Here is a 17,817-nt window from a genome sequence, read left to right on the forward strand (position 1 = left end):
ATAGATTATTAATAAAAGTTTTACTGATGAATCAGTTCTAGTAAAAACCTTCTTTCCATCATCTTCTTGAATTCTACTCTCATGAGGAACCCTCTGCAAATCGCCTGTGTGCGTGTGATGAGCTCTGCCAGCTTTTCATCTCGCATTTCTTCTAGAACACCCAGGAGGCCAGCCTTGAAGAACACCTTTAATGTAAATAAAGCAAATGAGAGACAGTCCTCCTTGCAATATGAGCAGTTGCCATTTTATAAAGGGATTACACAATTCCATACCTTTGTGTGTCCCAATTTGTACTGAGTGTGGTCAACGTCTATGGAACCCAACAGTTTCTCACTTGCCTTCTTGCTGTCAATAAATGCGCCCTCTGGAATTGCACTTGCATTGAGCACTTTGTACCTTAAATAAATGGTGTTCAAACTTAGCTTTGGGATGATAACACTAGGATTATTTAAACTCTTTATAATATGCCTTCATTAAATGGAAACCTCATACAAATATTGTCTTACATATTTGCGAAAAAGATATCCCGTGTATAAGCTTGTTTCTCTCTCTTCGGTAATACATATGCTAGTTTTCCCATGATTCATAAAAACAATGATGCTAACTGTTAACTAAAGAGGTATTATATACATTTCTATTCTTGTAATGTAACTATGCACTGTGCAATTGCTTAGTTATAGTTTTAACTGTTTGGTGCAGTCTTTTTACCTTTGCTTAAAATCACCATAGAGGACCCTGCTTGGGAATCCCTTTCTGCAAATTCTGATGCCTTCTAAGACACCATTACATCTCAACTGATGGATCAGCAGATGATTGTCCATTACACCTAAAGGCCGAGAATAGAGCTCGTATTAGTTCACTTAATACCCACAAGCAACACAGTGATACTCAAATACTGTATAACTGGGTAGTCATTAAAGAGACACTCTACCTGGAGTCTTTGTCTCATTAGGAATCAGGCAACGTACAAAGTGGGGATGAGTGCTTCTTAGGTTAGTCATCAGCTTGCCCAGATTTTCCTGTAGTAGTAGTGATATAAGGAAATTTAAAATATTACAAATGTTTTAGTCAATGCCTCACGAATTTGATGCACTAATCAACTCCGTAGACTTATTGTCCCATATATTGTACCAGAATGCTATTTGTACAGCAGAAATATAAATTTATGAATACTACTCACTCTGAACAAAGCGGACACCGTCTGGAAAGACCCACCCTTTTTCTTCTTTCCACTCTTTCCACCTGCAGCAGCAGCTTCTACAATTTTAAAGTAGCAAAACATCCATTCACAAGGCACTTGCTCAAGAGTGCGCACTTTGCATATTTTTCTTCATGTCTTTTTACATGTGTTACTACAAAATATTTACCAGCCTCTGCAGCAGTTGCTGTGTAGAGCATGGCCAGTACTTTAAGGGAGGACTTCTGATACAGTTGAATGACCGATTCATTCAGTGGATCCTTGTTCTTCTCCAGCCAGCCAGTGATGTTGTAATCCACAGTACCAGCATAATGCACCAGGGAGAAGTGAGCTTCAGCCTTTCCTTTTCCTGGCTTCGGTTTCTCAAAGTTCTTGCACTTGCCCATATGCTGGTCATAGAGCTTGTTCTTGAAGGACGTGTCTGTAGACTTGGGAAACATGCACTCCTCTTCAAGAATGGAGAAAATTCCCATGGGCTGAGAAGAATAAATATTTCCATGAGTCCTCTGTATATTGTTAAATATATATAGAAAACCAAAAGATGTTTACATAGTCACCCACCTTTTCAATAAGCTCAATGCAGGCAGCCAGATCCATGCCAAAGTCAATGAATTCCCAGTCAATGCCTTCCTTCTTGTATTCCTCTTGTTCCAAGACGAACATGTGGTGGTTGAAGAACTGTTGCAGTTTTTCATTGGTGAAGTTGATACACAGCTGTTCTAAGGTGTTGAACTAAAATATAACACGGTTGTTCTGTGATTAGATATATATTGTGATCAGAGTGTCAGCATGGTTTAAAACATCACCCACCAAAAAATCTCAAACTTACATCAAAAATCTCAAAGCCTGCAATATCCAAGACACCGATGTAGTATTGCCTGGCTTGCTTTGTGTCCAGCTGTTGGTTGATGCGGATCACCATCCATAAGAAGAGCTTCTCATAAACAGACTTGGAGAGCGCACCAATGGAATTATAGACCTTTTGAGGAAAAGATTACATTGGTCAGCTTCAAGCAGTGTAGTGAGCAGTACTTTGCTCAACTTCTGCATGTTTAAAAGACCAAAATATTTTTTCTAGTCATGTACAAAGAAGTGAAAGTTAAGAAGATTTCTTGCAGAGAGCCTATAATGTGAACTCCGGAGACAATACCGCTGATTTGTCGAGAAAGTATTCTGAACCTATTGCTAGAAATTACCAGGTGCAGAATGAGCTAAAGTAGTTTCAGTTTTAACATTTTGATTTATTATATTCCACATAGTCAGATAACATCTGTCATGTTTATACATTTCACTGTGGGAGTTCGGCTGCAAGCTATGCAGGGAGATCTGCATGTAAAGAGTGGCTATAGGGATGAATTATTTTCTTCATCGTTCTCAGGCTGACGTATCTAAACATCATACATTGTATGGTCCTAATTCAAGTGTCAAGATCAGTGAGGCAAGAAAACAGAGAAGGTCTCTTCCAAAAACCAAGTCACTATACCCCTTCCCTAGACTATAGCTAAATCACAATTGCTCTTAATGTGAAGTAAATAGATGAAATAGCCTGTTTATTCAGATTTGGAGGTGATTTGTATTGGGCTTTATTCCTGTCTCCAGTGCGTAGATAAAAAATCGCAGGGAAGTAATTCTATTGCATGACCGGAGACGAGGATTACTCTTTATCTTTATCTTTCTTTGTTTTTATTAACTGCAGTCATTACTTAAAGCCTTATCAGACTTCATTTCCCTTAAACCCTAGGGAAAAGGTCACAGTTCAACAAATGTAAACATCCAATCAGAGAGGCCAAGACCCTTCCATAGTCCCGCAATGTTGTTGCTGCCTCCTCTTTCTGCGCTGCTCAGCAGCCGAGTTAAGTGCCTTCAGCCGCTTGACCTCTTAATTTCTGTAATTTTTGAAGATTTGTTTGTATGTTAAATGTTCCTAGCAGTTTACAGACACTGTGTGTCATTTGGATACAGTACGCAGGGGCGGCTATAGGCTCATGGCGGCCCTGGGCAGGGAGCGTAGGTAGGGGGCCCCAGAAGAGGGGGTCCAGATGGAGCCCCCTGGAGCTCAGGAAGGTGTTTTAAATGGATATCAAAATTTCTTTGTTCTTGTTTATGGTCGTCAGCGCCTGTTTTACCTAGTGTATCAGCAGTACTCTAGCCGGAGGATTCTCCATCTTTAGGTTTCCCTTGGGTGATAAAGTTCAGGATTGCTCCTTCCTGTGATGCTACGAATGCCTGCTGAGCCGCCTTTCTCTTTCATTTCGAATAACCAGATTTGTGTACTCGAATTCTCTTCATTTTGCTTGCAATGGGTACGCGAATGTCATGTGCCCCCTATCCCACCAGATATTAACTATGACTATTGCGCTAACACCAGTACTTTATAAAAACTATACAGAAACTTGTAAGACGACTCGCCCACCGGGAGAGGAAAAGGTTATAGTTGCTTTCGCGCAATAGTAACAGGGAATGAAAGGATGGCGGTGGCCGTGGCTTATGTATGCATGTACCAGCGGGCCAGCAGTGGGTAGGGAAAAAAAGAAGCCAATCAGGAACCAGGAGGAACGCAGGCACGGAGGCCAGTGAAGAGGGGGTGGTCAGGGTGTTTGGAAGTGGAACAGAGCCGGAGGCCACCAAATCCCTGCCAGGGGCCGCCACACAAATATGTATCCATCCTCAGAGGATTATTACATTAAGGATATATATTGGCGTGGCTGCCCCTGGGGTTTGGCGGCCCTGTGCAGGTGCACAGCTTGCACATGCCTAAGACCGCCCCTGCAGTACGCGGCCACAGGAACACTTGTCGCTCCTCCGCGGCTGCTGTCAGTTTCTCTTCACACACTGCGCCACCTGGGATCATTGCGGAGTTGGTCTTCAGCCACCACTGGGAGCAGCATTCCAAATGTGCTCTGTGCGTCTCGCTGGCCCGAGCTGGCGCACTCATTCAAGTGCCTGTAATCTGACAGCATGGCCAGTCAGGTGCTGATATCAGCTTGTGCCCCTCACGCATGGAGCCTCTATACCTCAGGGGGTCTGTATATTTCACTGCTTAACACGTTTTACCTCTAACAAACACAGACACCTGTCCAGTCGAGTGCTTCTGTCCAAAGTAGTGTAAGTGGGCGAGTGGGGTCCTGCAGGGCCTGGCCCTGTTATTGGCCCTCTAGGCTGCAGTAACTGGTTGGGGAAGACCCCACTCTATAACTCCATTGAATCAGCTGGGTCCCCAGCGTACTTGCTCCTACCATTAGCCCTGTGCTCCCTGGGAACCAACCCGATTAGGAATTCCCCATTTGACACCTTGCATTACTCTAGCTAATATGAGTGACATAGAGGAGACTTACCTGGAGGAGTATACCACTACCTATCTCCCCATAACGACCACATATGTGAGGTTATAGACGCTTCCCTCATGGAAGCTGTGGCACTGGCGGTAGACACTCTGGAGGAGACACTCTTGCAGTACACAGAGCACTGTTTCAAACCCCTCCCTGGGAAGGGGAAGTCAATCTAGGGCTTATGCCCTTTACCGCCAAGGTGCCCTGTCCAGGACCCACCACTCTATAAACGCAAAAGGGAATCCTTATCTGGCATCGATTTGAACGCATTTGACAAGCTGAAGTGGGCCTTTATGACCCGCAAACAGCCTTTGCCCATGGATTCCCTAGAGCCTCCGCTGCCCACCCTTGCCTCCTCATGCCTCATATTCACCCTTAGACTCAGAGGGTGAGCAGGAGTCAGACTCCTGCCCTTTGCACCCCTCAACCCACCACACGCAGGAAGAGGGTCAGCGGGAAATGCCACCCAGGACCCATTGGATATGCTAGATCCGGAAAGCCTCCTGCATCCCTGTTTCTCGGAATAGGTACCTGCGGACAAGGTTGAGACCTATGTTGCAGGCTGCTTCATAAGCTGCTAGACAAGGAGATTCGTAATCGCCTAAGGATGGGGTGCCCATATCCAACTCTGGGAGACTAAGTGGCACTCATACAGACATATATGAACGCATGGCCACCTTCCTGAGAAAATACATGCAAGCCCCAAAAGGGGATAGACCGGTTCTGGTGGGCTTACCAGGGCAAGCTCTTAGACCTAGCGGGCCCCCTAACCCATATCTTGGATATGGCAGAGAATGCCAAAGCATAAGGGAGCCTTATCTCTCCTGAGGTCCTATCAGGTTTGGTCCAATGGTCCATCATCCTCCTGGGGAGCGCGAATTGCACCATCTCCACGGCGTTGTTCGCTCCTCATCAAAATCGACCCTAAATTGGTGGACTGAGTCCCCTCTGAGGCAGGTCCCATTGCCAAGGGGGGTTGTTCAGGGACCCATTCATACAGGAAATGGGTACATTTGGGCAGACCCTTAAATCCCTGGTTAAGGTGCGGGTATCTTTATGCCTCAGCTTTTCACCGGGGCAGGCAGAGGTAGGGAATGATCAGCCTGCCGCACTCATTACCCAGCCTCCACCAGAGGACAAGACAACAGGAGTGGGTGGTACCAGCATGCCTCCAATTTTGGAAACTTTTACCCCACACAGGGGTACCCTCACCATTGCGGTGCCAAAGTAGGGCGACATGGCGGCAAAACCAAAGGAACCAATTCAGGTGAGCATTCAGTCCTTCTCTCAGGAGTGCCTGGGGGACAGACTTGGGAATTTCTTCCACAGATGGCAGGCCCTCACTTCCAATTCCTGTGTCCTTCAAAGTGTGCAAGGATTCCAAATAGAGTTTTATGGCTCCCCTTACCAAAAAAGAGCCCCGATCCCCCTGGTCTTCTTACTCACTTACGCCGCTCCAAGGTATCAGATTTGCTACACAAAGGGGCAATCGTGAGGACGTCCCCTCACCTCTGGGGGTTTTCAAGCAATCTCTACATCATAGACAAGAGGGATGGTGGACAGAGGCCGGTAATCAACTTTAAGGAATTCATCAAATGGTTGGTTTACTGACATTTCAAGAAGGAGGGCAGTCATCTGCTCTGGGATCTCTTCCTTTCCAGCAATTGGATGGCACGCCTAGAGCTCAAGGATGCCTATCTCACAGTCCTGGGTTTGCCTCCTCACCCTCGCTTCCTCCAGTTTCAGTGGTGGGGGGGAGACCTTTAAATTCACCACCCTCCGGGGGCGTGGCTAGCAGCCTGAGGGAATGGTCACCAGTTAGAGCGTCTCCCAGCCCTCGCCTGAACATCCGTCCCTAATATCCGTGGTTGCTGGGGGACCCCTCTGAATTCCGGGTGTCCCCACCGTCATACCTGTTGTGCATCTCCGCTACCGAACACCGAGGTGGTGAGAGCCGCTGTGGGGGAGAACGAGCCCAACGAAGTGCGCCCCCCTGCACCATCAAAATGGCGCCTGCTATGGAGCTCCGGCTTGACTGCTGGTGGACCCTCGGAGTCTGAGCTGTGTACCGACCCGCTGGAGCGACTGCTGCCCGTCCGGAGTCTACCGGAGCTGAACGGATGCCCTCCGCGAGCCGGATCCTGCCTCCGTTCTATCCAGGCGCCCCCACGCCCGGAGCTACATTCACGGACTCCCCGGCTTTGGGGCCTACCTGCTCCGAAGGCCTCCCTGGCACAACCACTGGCCCTGAAGGGAGACCGCTACCCCCTCCTCCCCCTGTCTTCCCGGAATCAAGGTACTTCCTGCTTTGTCGCGGGGGAAGGGAACGGCGGACAGTGGGCCCTACATCTCCTCCCCTATACCCCGGGATTTGGGGGTTGATTCGGCGGAACACCGCCCTCGGACGATCGGACATTGCATACGCGGGACTCCTGGGCTTCCGCGCGGAGCGACGCTTGGGGCGGCGCTGCTGATACCGGACCCCCCCCTAACTACGGCAGCTGCGGCCCGGCCCTGTGGGCTCTCATCGGACGGCATACTTGGTACCCCGGGGGCCCGGTCTGTGTGTGATCCCCCCCTCCATTTCTCCACGTGGGACGGGGACTGCACTTTGGGACCCCGGGTCCGAGAAGATCTCTGTATCCTCGTGCTCCTCGGATTGGTGAGTGGCTACATACACATGGGCTGGGGCCCATTCTGAACAACCTTTACGAACTTGGTTGCCGCCTGTGTGGTGGGGGTCGCCTTGGCTGGTGGAGAGGAAGTCTGCCCCGTGATGAAACCAGGCAGGGAACTTAGGGTTTCGACACCTCCTTATCGGGGCCTCCTCCCTGCGGTCCAGATCCTGGGTTGGGAGAGCGGCGATTCCGGCTGGTCCTAAGGGGAGCTCTCCGTATTGTTGCTCGCTCCGGTTCACGCCTGCTGCTCCTAAATACAGGTGTGTTCGTGCCTGATGGCATCCACTAAAGGGACCAAGACGTCTACCCAACGGCAGCTTAACAAGCTCTCATGGGGCTCCAAGGGAGAGACAAAAGAAACTGCCGCGTCCGCTGATCCAAAGACTGCGTCCCCCTCTTCAGGAGCGAAGACTCTCACCCTAGAAGATGTAATCGAGGCGATTGCTGGAGTCCGGTCCTCCCTCGAAACCCGTATTGACTCAGTGAATATAGAGGTCACTCTATTAAGGGCGGACCTACGAAAAATGGACTCGAAAGTCAAGGTTGTTGAGGTCAAAACTGCTGCTCTTATAGACGACACTTCCACTCTCCAGCAACAGGTGGCCCAATTCCAGCAACAACAGAAACAGATGGGTGACCTCCTGGACGACTACGAAGGGCGGGCGAGACGTAATAACATACGCATCCTGGGTGTTCCTGAACGGCTGGAGGGGCCGGCGGCGGACCTCTTTGTCGAGGAATTAATTTCAAAACACCTACAGCCGAAGAACCTCTCCACCTACTTTTCCATCGAGTCCCAGGGGGTAAACCGAAGCCAGCTCCTCCCCGTCCCATCATCGCAAGGGTCTTCAACTTTTGTGATCGTGATACCATCCTCCAGACGGCCCGGTCTGGGCCTCCTCTACTCCTGGAAAATACTCGTATCACTATGTTCCCAGACTTCACAATGAGGGTTGCGGCGCAGCATTCTGGAAGTTAAAAAAGCCTTGCGAGACAAGGACCTGAAATATTCCATGCTCTTTCCGGCGAAGTTGCGGGTGGAATCGGATGGTAAAGCTTGGTTCTTCCTGTCTCCAGACGAGGCATGGGACAGGCTAGAGGGCTGGCGACAAGTGGGACGATCTCCGAAACCCCGTGGTAAGCCAGACAGTCGCACGGGCCGCGATCCACCGCCAGGCAGCCAGGAATTTTTCACCGGCATCAACAAAGCTGAAAATTGAGTCCTAGTTAAAGTACTGGAGTCAACGTGCGACGTCGCTTGGGAGCAGATGATTACCACTCAGCACCCACCTCTTATTTCGGCGAGTTCTTCACCCGGCCTGGTCCAGGTTCGGTGACTGTCCTAACAGTGTTTTGCGTTAATTGTGGAGGTGCACTACGTATTGTTTTGTTATGCATAATACCTGTCAAATACGACAATGTAGGTCTCAGACGAGAGGCCTCAACGGCTTACCAGGTACCCCTGCTATGGTTGGGAGGGCGACAGGCACTCTGCCTAGTTGGGGAGTGGATAGTTTTGAATCCGCGGGTAGGGCCGCGGGGAGGGACGTTGGGAGGGGTGTGGGGTCAGTATTGTTTGGTGTGGGTTTGTTGTGTTGATGTTTTTATGTCTCTTTGTATCTGCAGCGGAGTCCTTTCTTGTCGCATTTTCCTGCTCATTCAGGGTCCATTGAGGGTGGGTTGGCCACCTTGGATATTATCTGGTCCCCGAAAGGTCCACAAACCTCCTGATCCTATTAATCATGCATCACGATGTATCCTAATGTCTCGCCATCCCGGGCGATCCCCTTCCGGTCATTCTTCCTCTCAGTTCCACCACTTCCACCAACATGACGCAGCTTTTCTCTAGAAACCATACTATCCTATCCTGGAATGTGAATGGTCTGGGCCACAAGATAAAGAGGAGCGTGGTCCTCCAATTTCTCCGCCGCCACTCCCCCGACATAGTCCTGCTACAAGAAACTCACCTGGTGGGTAACACATGTCAGGTTCTCCAAAGGGGAGGGTACAAATTACTTGTCCACGCGGGGTTCTCCTCTGGCTCCCGTGGCACCGGGATCCTGGTCAAAAAGACTCTTGCTCTCACTCACACTAGGACTTGGGCAGACCCCCTGGGCCGTTTTGCATTGGCTGAGGCAGCGTGGGAAGGCGCCCACTGAACATTATCTCAGCTTATTTCCCACCGACCTTGGTCTGAGACTCCCTTAAGGAGCTGGGTGCTCAATTACTAAGTCATACCCCGGGTACACTCCTGCTTGGCGGTGATTTTAATGTAACGATGTGTGATGACATTGACCGCAGACCCCAGCGTAGTTCCCACCGTCGTAGTTCGGACCTGGCAGACTTTGCGCACGCCATGGGGCTGGAGGACATTTGGCGCCGTCACTATCCAGACACACCGTACTTTACACACTATTCAAATGCACACAACAGTATGTCTCGAATTGATTATTTATTTTGCCATACTGCGGACATAGGTAATTTCGTGGCATCTCCGATCATTCACCCCTTAGTGTGGACCTCACCTATCATCGTCAACTCGCAAGGGGCCCGCTTGTCATCAGTCCCTGGTTGATGCAGATCCCAGATATCAGGGAAGCATTACAAGAACGCACTGAACAATATTTCGCTGAAAATGTTGGGTCTATGGATTCGACGGTCACACTCTGGGAGGCCTACTTGGCGGTGATAAAAGGCCAAGCGCTGGCCCTTAAGATGGGCTATCTGCGGAAACACAACGATCCTTTGGGCTGAATCTGACCTCATCCTCCTCGAAACATCCCATAACGCGTCTCCGTCAGAGACTAGTGCTGCTGGGCTTCGTGCCCAGCAACTGGTCTATAAGGCCTTGTCGCAGGAGAAGGCGCAAGCGCAGCTGCTTCACACGTGCCATCGGGTCTACGAGTTCGGGGATGCCGCGGGTAGGATGCTTGCCTGGCTGGAGCTTCGTGACCAAGGGTCCAGGTGGGTGTCATCCATAGCCAAGCAGGACGGCTCCATAATTGTAGATCCACAAGACATCGCGAAGGCCTTCGCAGACCACTTGGAACGTGTCTATACGGCTGGCGATGGCTACACATCTGATGAATCCAAACAACTTCTGGAGGAGATGCGCCTCCCAGCTGTGTTGGATGCGTATAGAGTGGCCCTGGATGCCGACATCACAGCGGAGGAGCTGACTGCGGCACTGTTTGCCGTTAATTCCGGCAAAGCTATGGGCCCCGACGGAGTCCCTGTTGAATTTTTGAAGGGCATGGTCCCCGATGTTATCCCTCATCTTCAGAATATGTTCACAAAGAGTCGAGAGATGAGGATCCTTCCGCTTGCCCAGAGGCTTGCCTCCATAGTGGTCCTACTTAAGCCCACTAAACCACCTTCTGACTGCAGCTCTTACCGACCTATTTCTTTAATAAGTGCAGAGGCTAAGGTCCTGGCCAAGCTTCTGGCAACGCGCCTTCTCTCAGTGCTCCCCTCCCTGATACATGATGACCAGTCCGGTTTTCTACCAGGTCGAAACACTGCATTGAATCTTCGGAGGGTACATAATGTAATGAGCCGCCGCTCCATTCTGCAACAAGACGCGGCCATTTTGTCCCTCGATGCAATGATGGCGTTCGACGCGATTGAATGGCCCTATATGTTTGAGGTTCTCCATCGATTCGGCTTTGGGCCTCAATTCATTAGCTGGGTGCGGCTCCTTTATACAAACCTTTGGGGTCAAGTTCGAGTCAACAATCACACATCTAGGAGGTTTCAACTTCATTGGGGTACCAGGCAAGGCTGCCCCCTGTCCCCACTATTGTTTGCTCTCACCCTGGAACCCCTGTCTCATTGGATCCGCACGGACGTCTCTATTAGAGGACTGCACTGGAACGAGGACGTTACAGACAAAATCTCCCTCTATGCGGATGACATCCTAATATACATATCATCCCCCCGATCCTCTATTAACAGCCTATTTCACGTTCTTTCTAATTTTGGGAAATACTCAGGATACTCTATAAATTGGACTAAATTGGTGCTGTATATGTTACATGGCCCCCCACCCTGATTGCCCAAGGGGTTTTCCATCGCGATGGCCGCGGAGGGTTTTCAGTATCTGGGTATTTTCGTTACTCCGGATCCCAAAATATTTTATGATCGCAACTTGTTAGGCCCCCTGCGTAGACTCCGCAGTGACGTTGCCCACTGGTGCTCACTCCCCCTGTCGCTCCCGGGGAGGGCGGCGTTGTTTAAGATGCTGGCGCTCCCGCACTTCTTATATGTCCTGCAGAATTGCCCGTTCTTGATTCCAGATTCATATTTCCGGTCTGTAGAGAGCGAGCTCCGACTTTTGTTGTGGAACGGGGGTGCCGCTCGGATTGCCCTCTGTAAACTTTTCCAGGGTTGGTATGACGGAGGCATTGCCCTGCCCAACCTCCACCTCTATTATTGGGCTTCACAGCTGGTGGCTATAAACCATTGGCTACACGGTTCGCCCCTGAATCCGGCCTTCCTCTTGGACAGGTGTCAGACTGGCCGTGAGGGTTACCTGGGAGCTCTTTACAGTAAACCTGCTAAAGCTAGATATGTGGGGCCAATGGCACACACAGTAGCTATTTGGCACAGGGCTAATAGATGTTTGGGGTGGTTGAACAGACTCACTAGGGCAACTCCTTTGTGGTCGGCGCAAAGCCTGGGTTCCTTCTGCTTCATGCAGGGCTTTGATAAGTGGGACACAATTGGGATCTCTGAGATTGGGGACCTTGTTCATAAGGGTAAATTGCTGACCTTTAGTGATCTTCAGGCTAAATATGCTTTAGCGCCCACTGAATTCTTCCGCTATTTGCAAATTACACCCGCTATTCTTGCGGCTATCCCAGATCTTGCTGCCATACCTGTGTCCTCTCCTTTAAAGGACAGCCTCCTATCAGAACCCTTCCCCGAGAAAGCCATTTCCCTTACGTATCGCAAGCTCTGTAATAACCTCCCCAATCCCTTCCAGTCGTTGAGATCCAAGTGGGAGGCTGACCTGGGGTTCCTTAGCTGAGGAAGACTAGCGTTCGGCCTTAATGTCCCCGAGGGAATCAGCCATTTGCCACAGGTTTCGATTGATCCAATTGAAAGTGCTACATAGAGCATATATGTCTGCCCCCACCCTGGCCAAAATTGGTAGGCGCCCTGATGCGCAGTGTCTGCGAGGTTGTGGTCTTCCTGGTACCTTCTACCACATCTTGTGGGAATGCCCAGTGGTGCAACAGTTTTGGAGCAGAATACTTCAGAAAATGAGTAACTCCCTGGGTAAGCCACTCTTGCTGGAGCCCAGGGAATGTGTCCTTAACATCTGGGGTGCAAATGACTTGAATGATCAGGAGCTACATTTATCAGCGTTACTTTTTCTTCTGGCTAAACGCGCAATAGCGATGAAGTGGGGATCGCCGGACAGGCTATTGGTGGTGGGATGGGTGGCTGAAATGGATAGATGTATGATTGCTGAAAAGACAGTTTACAAGGTTCGAGGATGCCCAAAGACGTGGGACAAGAAATGGGGACATTGGAATGCTTATCGGGGGGAAATATGTGACTCTTCAACAACGGAACTGGCCATGTCCCGTGACAGGCCGGTGGGTAGACATGTACGGTGATTCGGATATGAGTGATTTGTGTATGACTTTATAGACTATGCAGTGCTTGTGACTGATTTCTGACTCTGCTTTCTTTGTTTCATTCAATGTTTCCGTTCAAACAAAAATGAAAATAGGCCGCTATGATATCCTTATAGAAATTGGGTGTTCTGAGCATATCTTATTCTGTTGCGCCGCTGAACCCCAGGGTTGTCGGCTAATGGGCTGTGTTGTGTGGAAACAGATCTGAACGTTGCTGCCGGCCCCTGGGTTGTAGGCATGAAGCTGTGTTTTACAGAAATGTATAATAAAGGTCTTTAAAAAAAAAAAAATCACCACCCTCCCTTTCAGTCTGTCCCCCGCTCCTTGGTTCTTCACCAAGGTGATGCATCAGGTAGTGGAGTTCCACAGGGCTCGGGGCATCTGCCCCATTATCTACATGGACAGCATTCTCTTAATAGACCAGTGCCCTCGAAGTCTCTTGTCACAGCTGCAAATGGCGGTTTCGCTTTTGCAGTCCCTAGGATTCATAATAAACCAGTAAAAGTCAGCTCTTACCCCCTCGCAGTTGCTGGTGTTCTTGGGTTTCATTGTGGACTCGGTTCGAGCCACCCTCAGCCTTCCTTCAGGGAGGACAAACAAGATCAGACACGAACTGCGTCGCCTGGCAACCCGGCCCTCCACCTCCCTACACAAGATAGCAAGAGTAGTGGGACTCCTGTCATCCTCGATCGAGGCCATCTTCATGTGTCCCCTTCATTATAGGGCCCTACAAAGATTAAAGGCCTCTCATCTCAGGAAGGGACTAACATACTCTCAAGTGGTCCCATTACCAGAGGATGCCCAGGAGGAGATCCAATGGTGGCTGGCTCACACGGAGACCTGAAATGGCCGTGCGACCTTCGGCTCCCTCCTGGACCGACACCAGTGACTCGGGATGGGGAGCGAGGTGTGAGGATTTCTCCACCGGCAAAAGATGGTCTGCACAAGAAAAATCCATACACATTAATTGCCTCAACCTCCTAGCAGGTTCTTTTGTGGTCTTCTGCTGGACCAAGATTCGAGCACAGTGCTGTGTCCTCCTCAAGATGAACAACATGGCGGCAGTCCGATAAATAAATGACCTTGGAGGGACTCACTCCAAGAACCTGGCAGATCTGGCCCTCAACTTTTGGGATTACTTCCTGCAGAATCAGGTATCCGTAATAGCAGAACATCTCCTGGGGGCATCCAACCAAGTAGCCAATTGGCACTCACATCACCTCCGAGCCTCAAGTCTACATCTGCCAGTTTTCCAAACCCTATGTCAATGGTGGGGCCGGTTCTTGGTGGATCTCTTTGCATCCTGTCTGGACCGCCAGCTCTCAAGATACTTCAGCTGGCACCCAGATCCGGAGGCGGCAGCCACGGACACCTTTTCTCCAAAATTGAAACAGGGCTATGCCTTCCCTCCATTCGTGATGATCATGCGCCTCTCAGCCCAGGTCAGGCGTCAAATGGCGGACATTGTCCTAGTCATCCCCACATGGAGATCACAAGCTTGGCATCCACTTCTTCTGGAACTTCCTTGGGATTCCTCAACTTCTCTACCCTGTTTCCGGATCTCCACTGAGAGAAGAATGCCCATTCTCTGGTGCTGGAGCGGTCTCTGTCTCTTATGGCATGGAAGAATATAGGGAACGCTGGAAAGTCCAAGGCCTTTCGAGACAGGCTGAATCCCTCTTCTCCACGGCATGACAGACAGCACAGTCAAGCGTTATTGACTTTTTGATTCATTGATCGGCATGGACTAGATGGATGGGCTGGTGTCATACACAATGTCTGGATCCCCTCAGTGCGGAGAATCTCCTCATCCTGAACTTCCTTGCCTGCTTGTCTTTGGAGAGCCTGGGCTATAGAATAGTCAATACTTTCTTATCGGCGCTCTCAGCCGGCCATTCACAGGTGGGCGATCATCCAGTAGGTGTGCACTTGTTGGTGTGCAAGCTTTTGAGAGGCATTCGCCTTTCCCTTCCTCCAGAGCCCAGATACTCTGTTCAGTGTGACTTTAACAAGGTCCTCAACGTTTTCCTGTCTTGGTCATCAAATAGATACTTATTGTGGAAAGATATTTTGACTAAATTATCCACTCTCCTCTGCCTAATCTCTTGCCGACATGTCTCGGATGTTAGAGCTCTGGACAGAACGGGTAGAGTATTTACCCCAAAGGGCTCACTTTCCATATTTCAAAGAAGTACGAAACGTAACTATCATTTGGTTAACTATCCTTCTTTTCCAGTTCCCCAAAATTATTTGTGGTGATATGTATAAAGGCTTACAAAGCCATGACGGCGGGCATCCATCCCCATGGAGAAGAGTAAAGTAAAGTAAAGTCCACATTTGTAAAGCGCACAATCACCCGTAGGGGTCTCTAGGCGCTGGGGGCCGTCGAGAAGATTAAGGGAGCTATTGCCCAGAGTCACATGGTGCTGGGCTAACCTGCCGCCGGAGCCGGGGATCGAACCGTGGTCCCCAGATTCCAGCGTCAGTCGCCCTGGCCGCGGCGCCACACCTCTCCCCTCTAACTGCTCATACCACTACGTAAACTGTTTGGAGCAGTCTTTTCTTACAATTGCCAGATGCATCAGGTGGGCATAGCAGGAAGCTGGCAGTGACACAAAAATGTTTGGGGTACACTCTGCCAGAGGAGTGATGGCTTCCAAGTCATTCTCCCTCAGGGCTCACCTGGAGGATATCCTCAATGCTATGGACGGATCGTCTGACTTTAAACCAGTCCCTACATATTGCTCTGCTGCTGGTGGTTACTCTTTAAACCAGTGTGATCCTCATCTCTGGTCCTGCCATAGAAAGAAAACTTTCCGAGCTGTGATAACATAAAGCTTCAATTCTATTAAGGACACAGAGGTGAGGATTAACCCACACGCATGGCTTCCCTCCCTTTAGTGGCATATGCTTCATTAGGGCGAGTATGGAAATTTCTTTCACTCGCACGTTCATGATGTTTTACTAAATGAGAATATCTTGTGCACGCTCATTGATTTATGTATTACAAGTTTTCTGTTTCAAGTTTCATACACATTTGTTCAATTTGCTCCTAGGATCTGAGGTGTCAAAACAGGATTAAGGATGATACTGTTCATCTGTAGTTTCAGGAAAGGAAGAAATTGGCAACAGCATCTTGGGACTATGGAGGCACTATGGAGGGACCATGAAGGGGTCCTGGCATCATCTGATTGGATGTTAACATTTGTTGAACTGGGACTTTTTCTCTTGAGTTTATGGGAAATGAAGTCTGTTGTTAATAAAAACAAAGAAAGATAAAGATAATGCGTAATCCATGCCTCTATGTCCTTAATAGAATTGAAACTTTCTGTTACGATAGCCAGGGCATTTTTCAGTCAATCCTATAAAGAGTTGACATGTTCCTACCCAAGATGACTGCCCACAAATGGGTGAATGACCTTTCTTTAGAATCATTATCCTCTTGGTGTGTGTTGCATCTCAGCTTGTGATTATGTCATGAAGTGCCATTTTTAGTAATAGAATACAAGAAAAGAAAAATCCAAGGGTTGGTGAAGCATCGACCATCTCCAGTAATCCTTAACTATGGGCAATTCTACATCCCTACAGAGGGGTTGGTAAACTGCTGAATTGTATTTATTTGATTCATAAAAGGGGGTGGTGATGGACAGAGCATCTGAATTAAGCAGAACACTCCTACCCAGTCAAAAGATCAGGGCTTGATCCATCACCGTTTTTTAGCTCACTGCACCATCCCAGTTCAGAACCTGGCTACATGCAAATTAGTCTGTCCCTGGCCCAGTGCATCATGGGAACAGGGCAGACCAAACTACCAAGCCAATTCTTTACTGGAAAGGAAACAAGCTTCCGGGGACCGGTTTCTGGCATTGCAGCCGTCTTCGGCCCGGCTTGCTTGAATCCTGATGGTGCAGTGAGCAAGGGACTCATGTCTGAGCATACCCTTCCACTCCTATAGTGGCCAAAACGATTCATAAAAGGTGGTGGTGATGGACAGAGCATCTGAATTAAGCAGAACACTCCTACCCAGTCAAAAGATCAGGGCTTGATCCATCACCGTTTTTTAGCTCACTGCACCATCCCAGTTCAGAACCTGGCTACATGCAAATTAGTCTGTCCCTGGCCCAGTGCATCATGGGAACAGGGCAGACCAAACTACCAAGCCAATTCTTTACTGGAAAGGAAACAAGCTTCCGGGGACCGGTTTCTGGCATTGCAGCCGTCTTCGGCCCGGCTTGCTTGAATCCTGATGGTGCAGTGAGCAAGGGACTTATATATTTATTCAGCTTGCACACCACCAGTCCATGTGAGGCCTCTCCATGGAAACCTCTTTACATGTCTGAATTATTTGCATGCATTTAATGTTACTAGAACAGCACTAGAATTCAACACCAGAATGTGGTAATCTGAATCAGGTGTTGAATTCTAGTGCCGTCCCAGAAGAGCCCAGGAAGAAGAGGCGCTACAGCCTCGAAACGCATCGGCTTACTTCACACAGAATGGGAACCTTTCATGATTAGCAGCGCGAGGAGAAAGCCCGGATGGGAGGGGTGCAGTTGTGTGGCCTTATTAAAGTGCGAAGGCGATTGTTGAAACATTGAATCAAAGGGCTCTCGGGTCCTGATAAGGAGCACCATTCCCAGTGGAAGTGCACATATGGGAAGGCTGAGAATGGGAACCTTTCCAATCTGTCAGCACGGTGCCCCACGGAAATATAAGCTATCAGGAAAGTTTCCCCACCTACTCAAGATGTTTTGATAATAATCAGCCAAACGAGGAAGGAACACAGAGCTTACTTAAAGTGAATGTGGACTCACCTGCCAAGACTCAATGTCCCACAATGCAGCGCAATGTATGGTACGCCGGTAATGGCAACTGCTTAATAAAAGAATGTGGTAATCTGAATCAAGTGTTGAATTCTAGTGCCGTCCCAGAAGAGCCCAGGACGAAGAGGCACTACAGCCTCGAAA

At 49.2% G+C, this 17,817-nt stretch overlaps 1 protein-coding gene across 1 annotated transcript in view; it reads right to left on the bottom strand.

Moving 5' to 3' along the window:
• Positions 1 to 17,817, bottom strand: part of LOC144785334 (uncharacterized) — a 148,558-nt gene that overhangs the window by 103,669 nt on the left and 27,072 nt on the right. Inside the window, exons 12-19 of the mRNA XM_078664298.1 lie at positions 2,028 to 2,177; positions 1,760 to 1,930; positions 1,368 to 1,674; positions 1,181 to 1,257; positions 932 to 1,019; positions 709 to 826; positions 273 to 396; positions 49 to 185 (exon numbers count right to left, since the gene is read on the bottom strand). Of these exons, the coding sequence (XP_078520424.1) occupies positions 49 to 185; positions 273 to 396; positions 709 to 826; positions 932 to 1,019; positions 1,181 to 1,257; positions 1,368 to 1,674; positions 1,760 to 1,930; positions 2,028 to 2,177 (1,172 nt within the window). The remainder of the gene's footprint in view (positions 1 to 48; positions 186 to 272; positions 397 to 708; positions 827 to 931; positions 1,020 to 1,180; positions 1,258 to 1,367; positions 1,675 to 1,759; positions 1,931 to 2,027; positions 2,178 to 17,817) is intronic.

This window comes from Lissotriton helveticus, chromosome 10 (assembly GCF_964261635.1).
Source record: "Lissotriton helveticus chromosome 10, aLisHel1.1, whole genome shotgun sequence".
Taxonomy (NCBI): domain Eukaryota; kingdom Metazoa; phylum Chordata; class Amphibia; order Caudata; family Salamandridae; genus Lissotriton; species Lissotriton helveticus.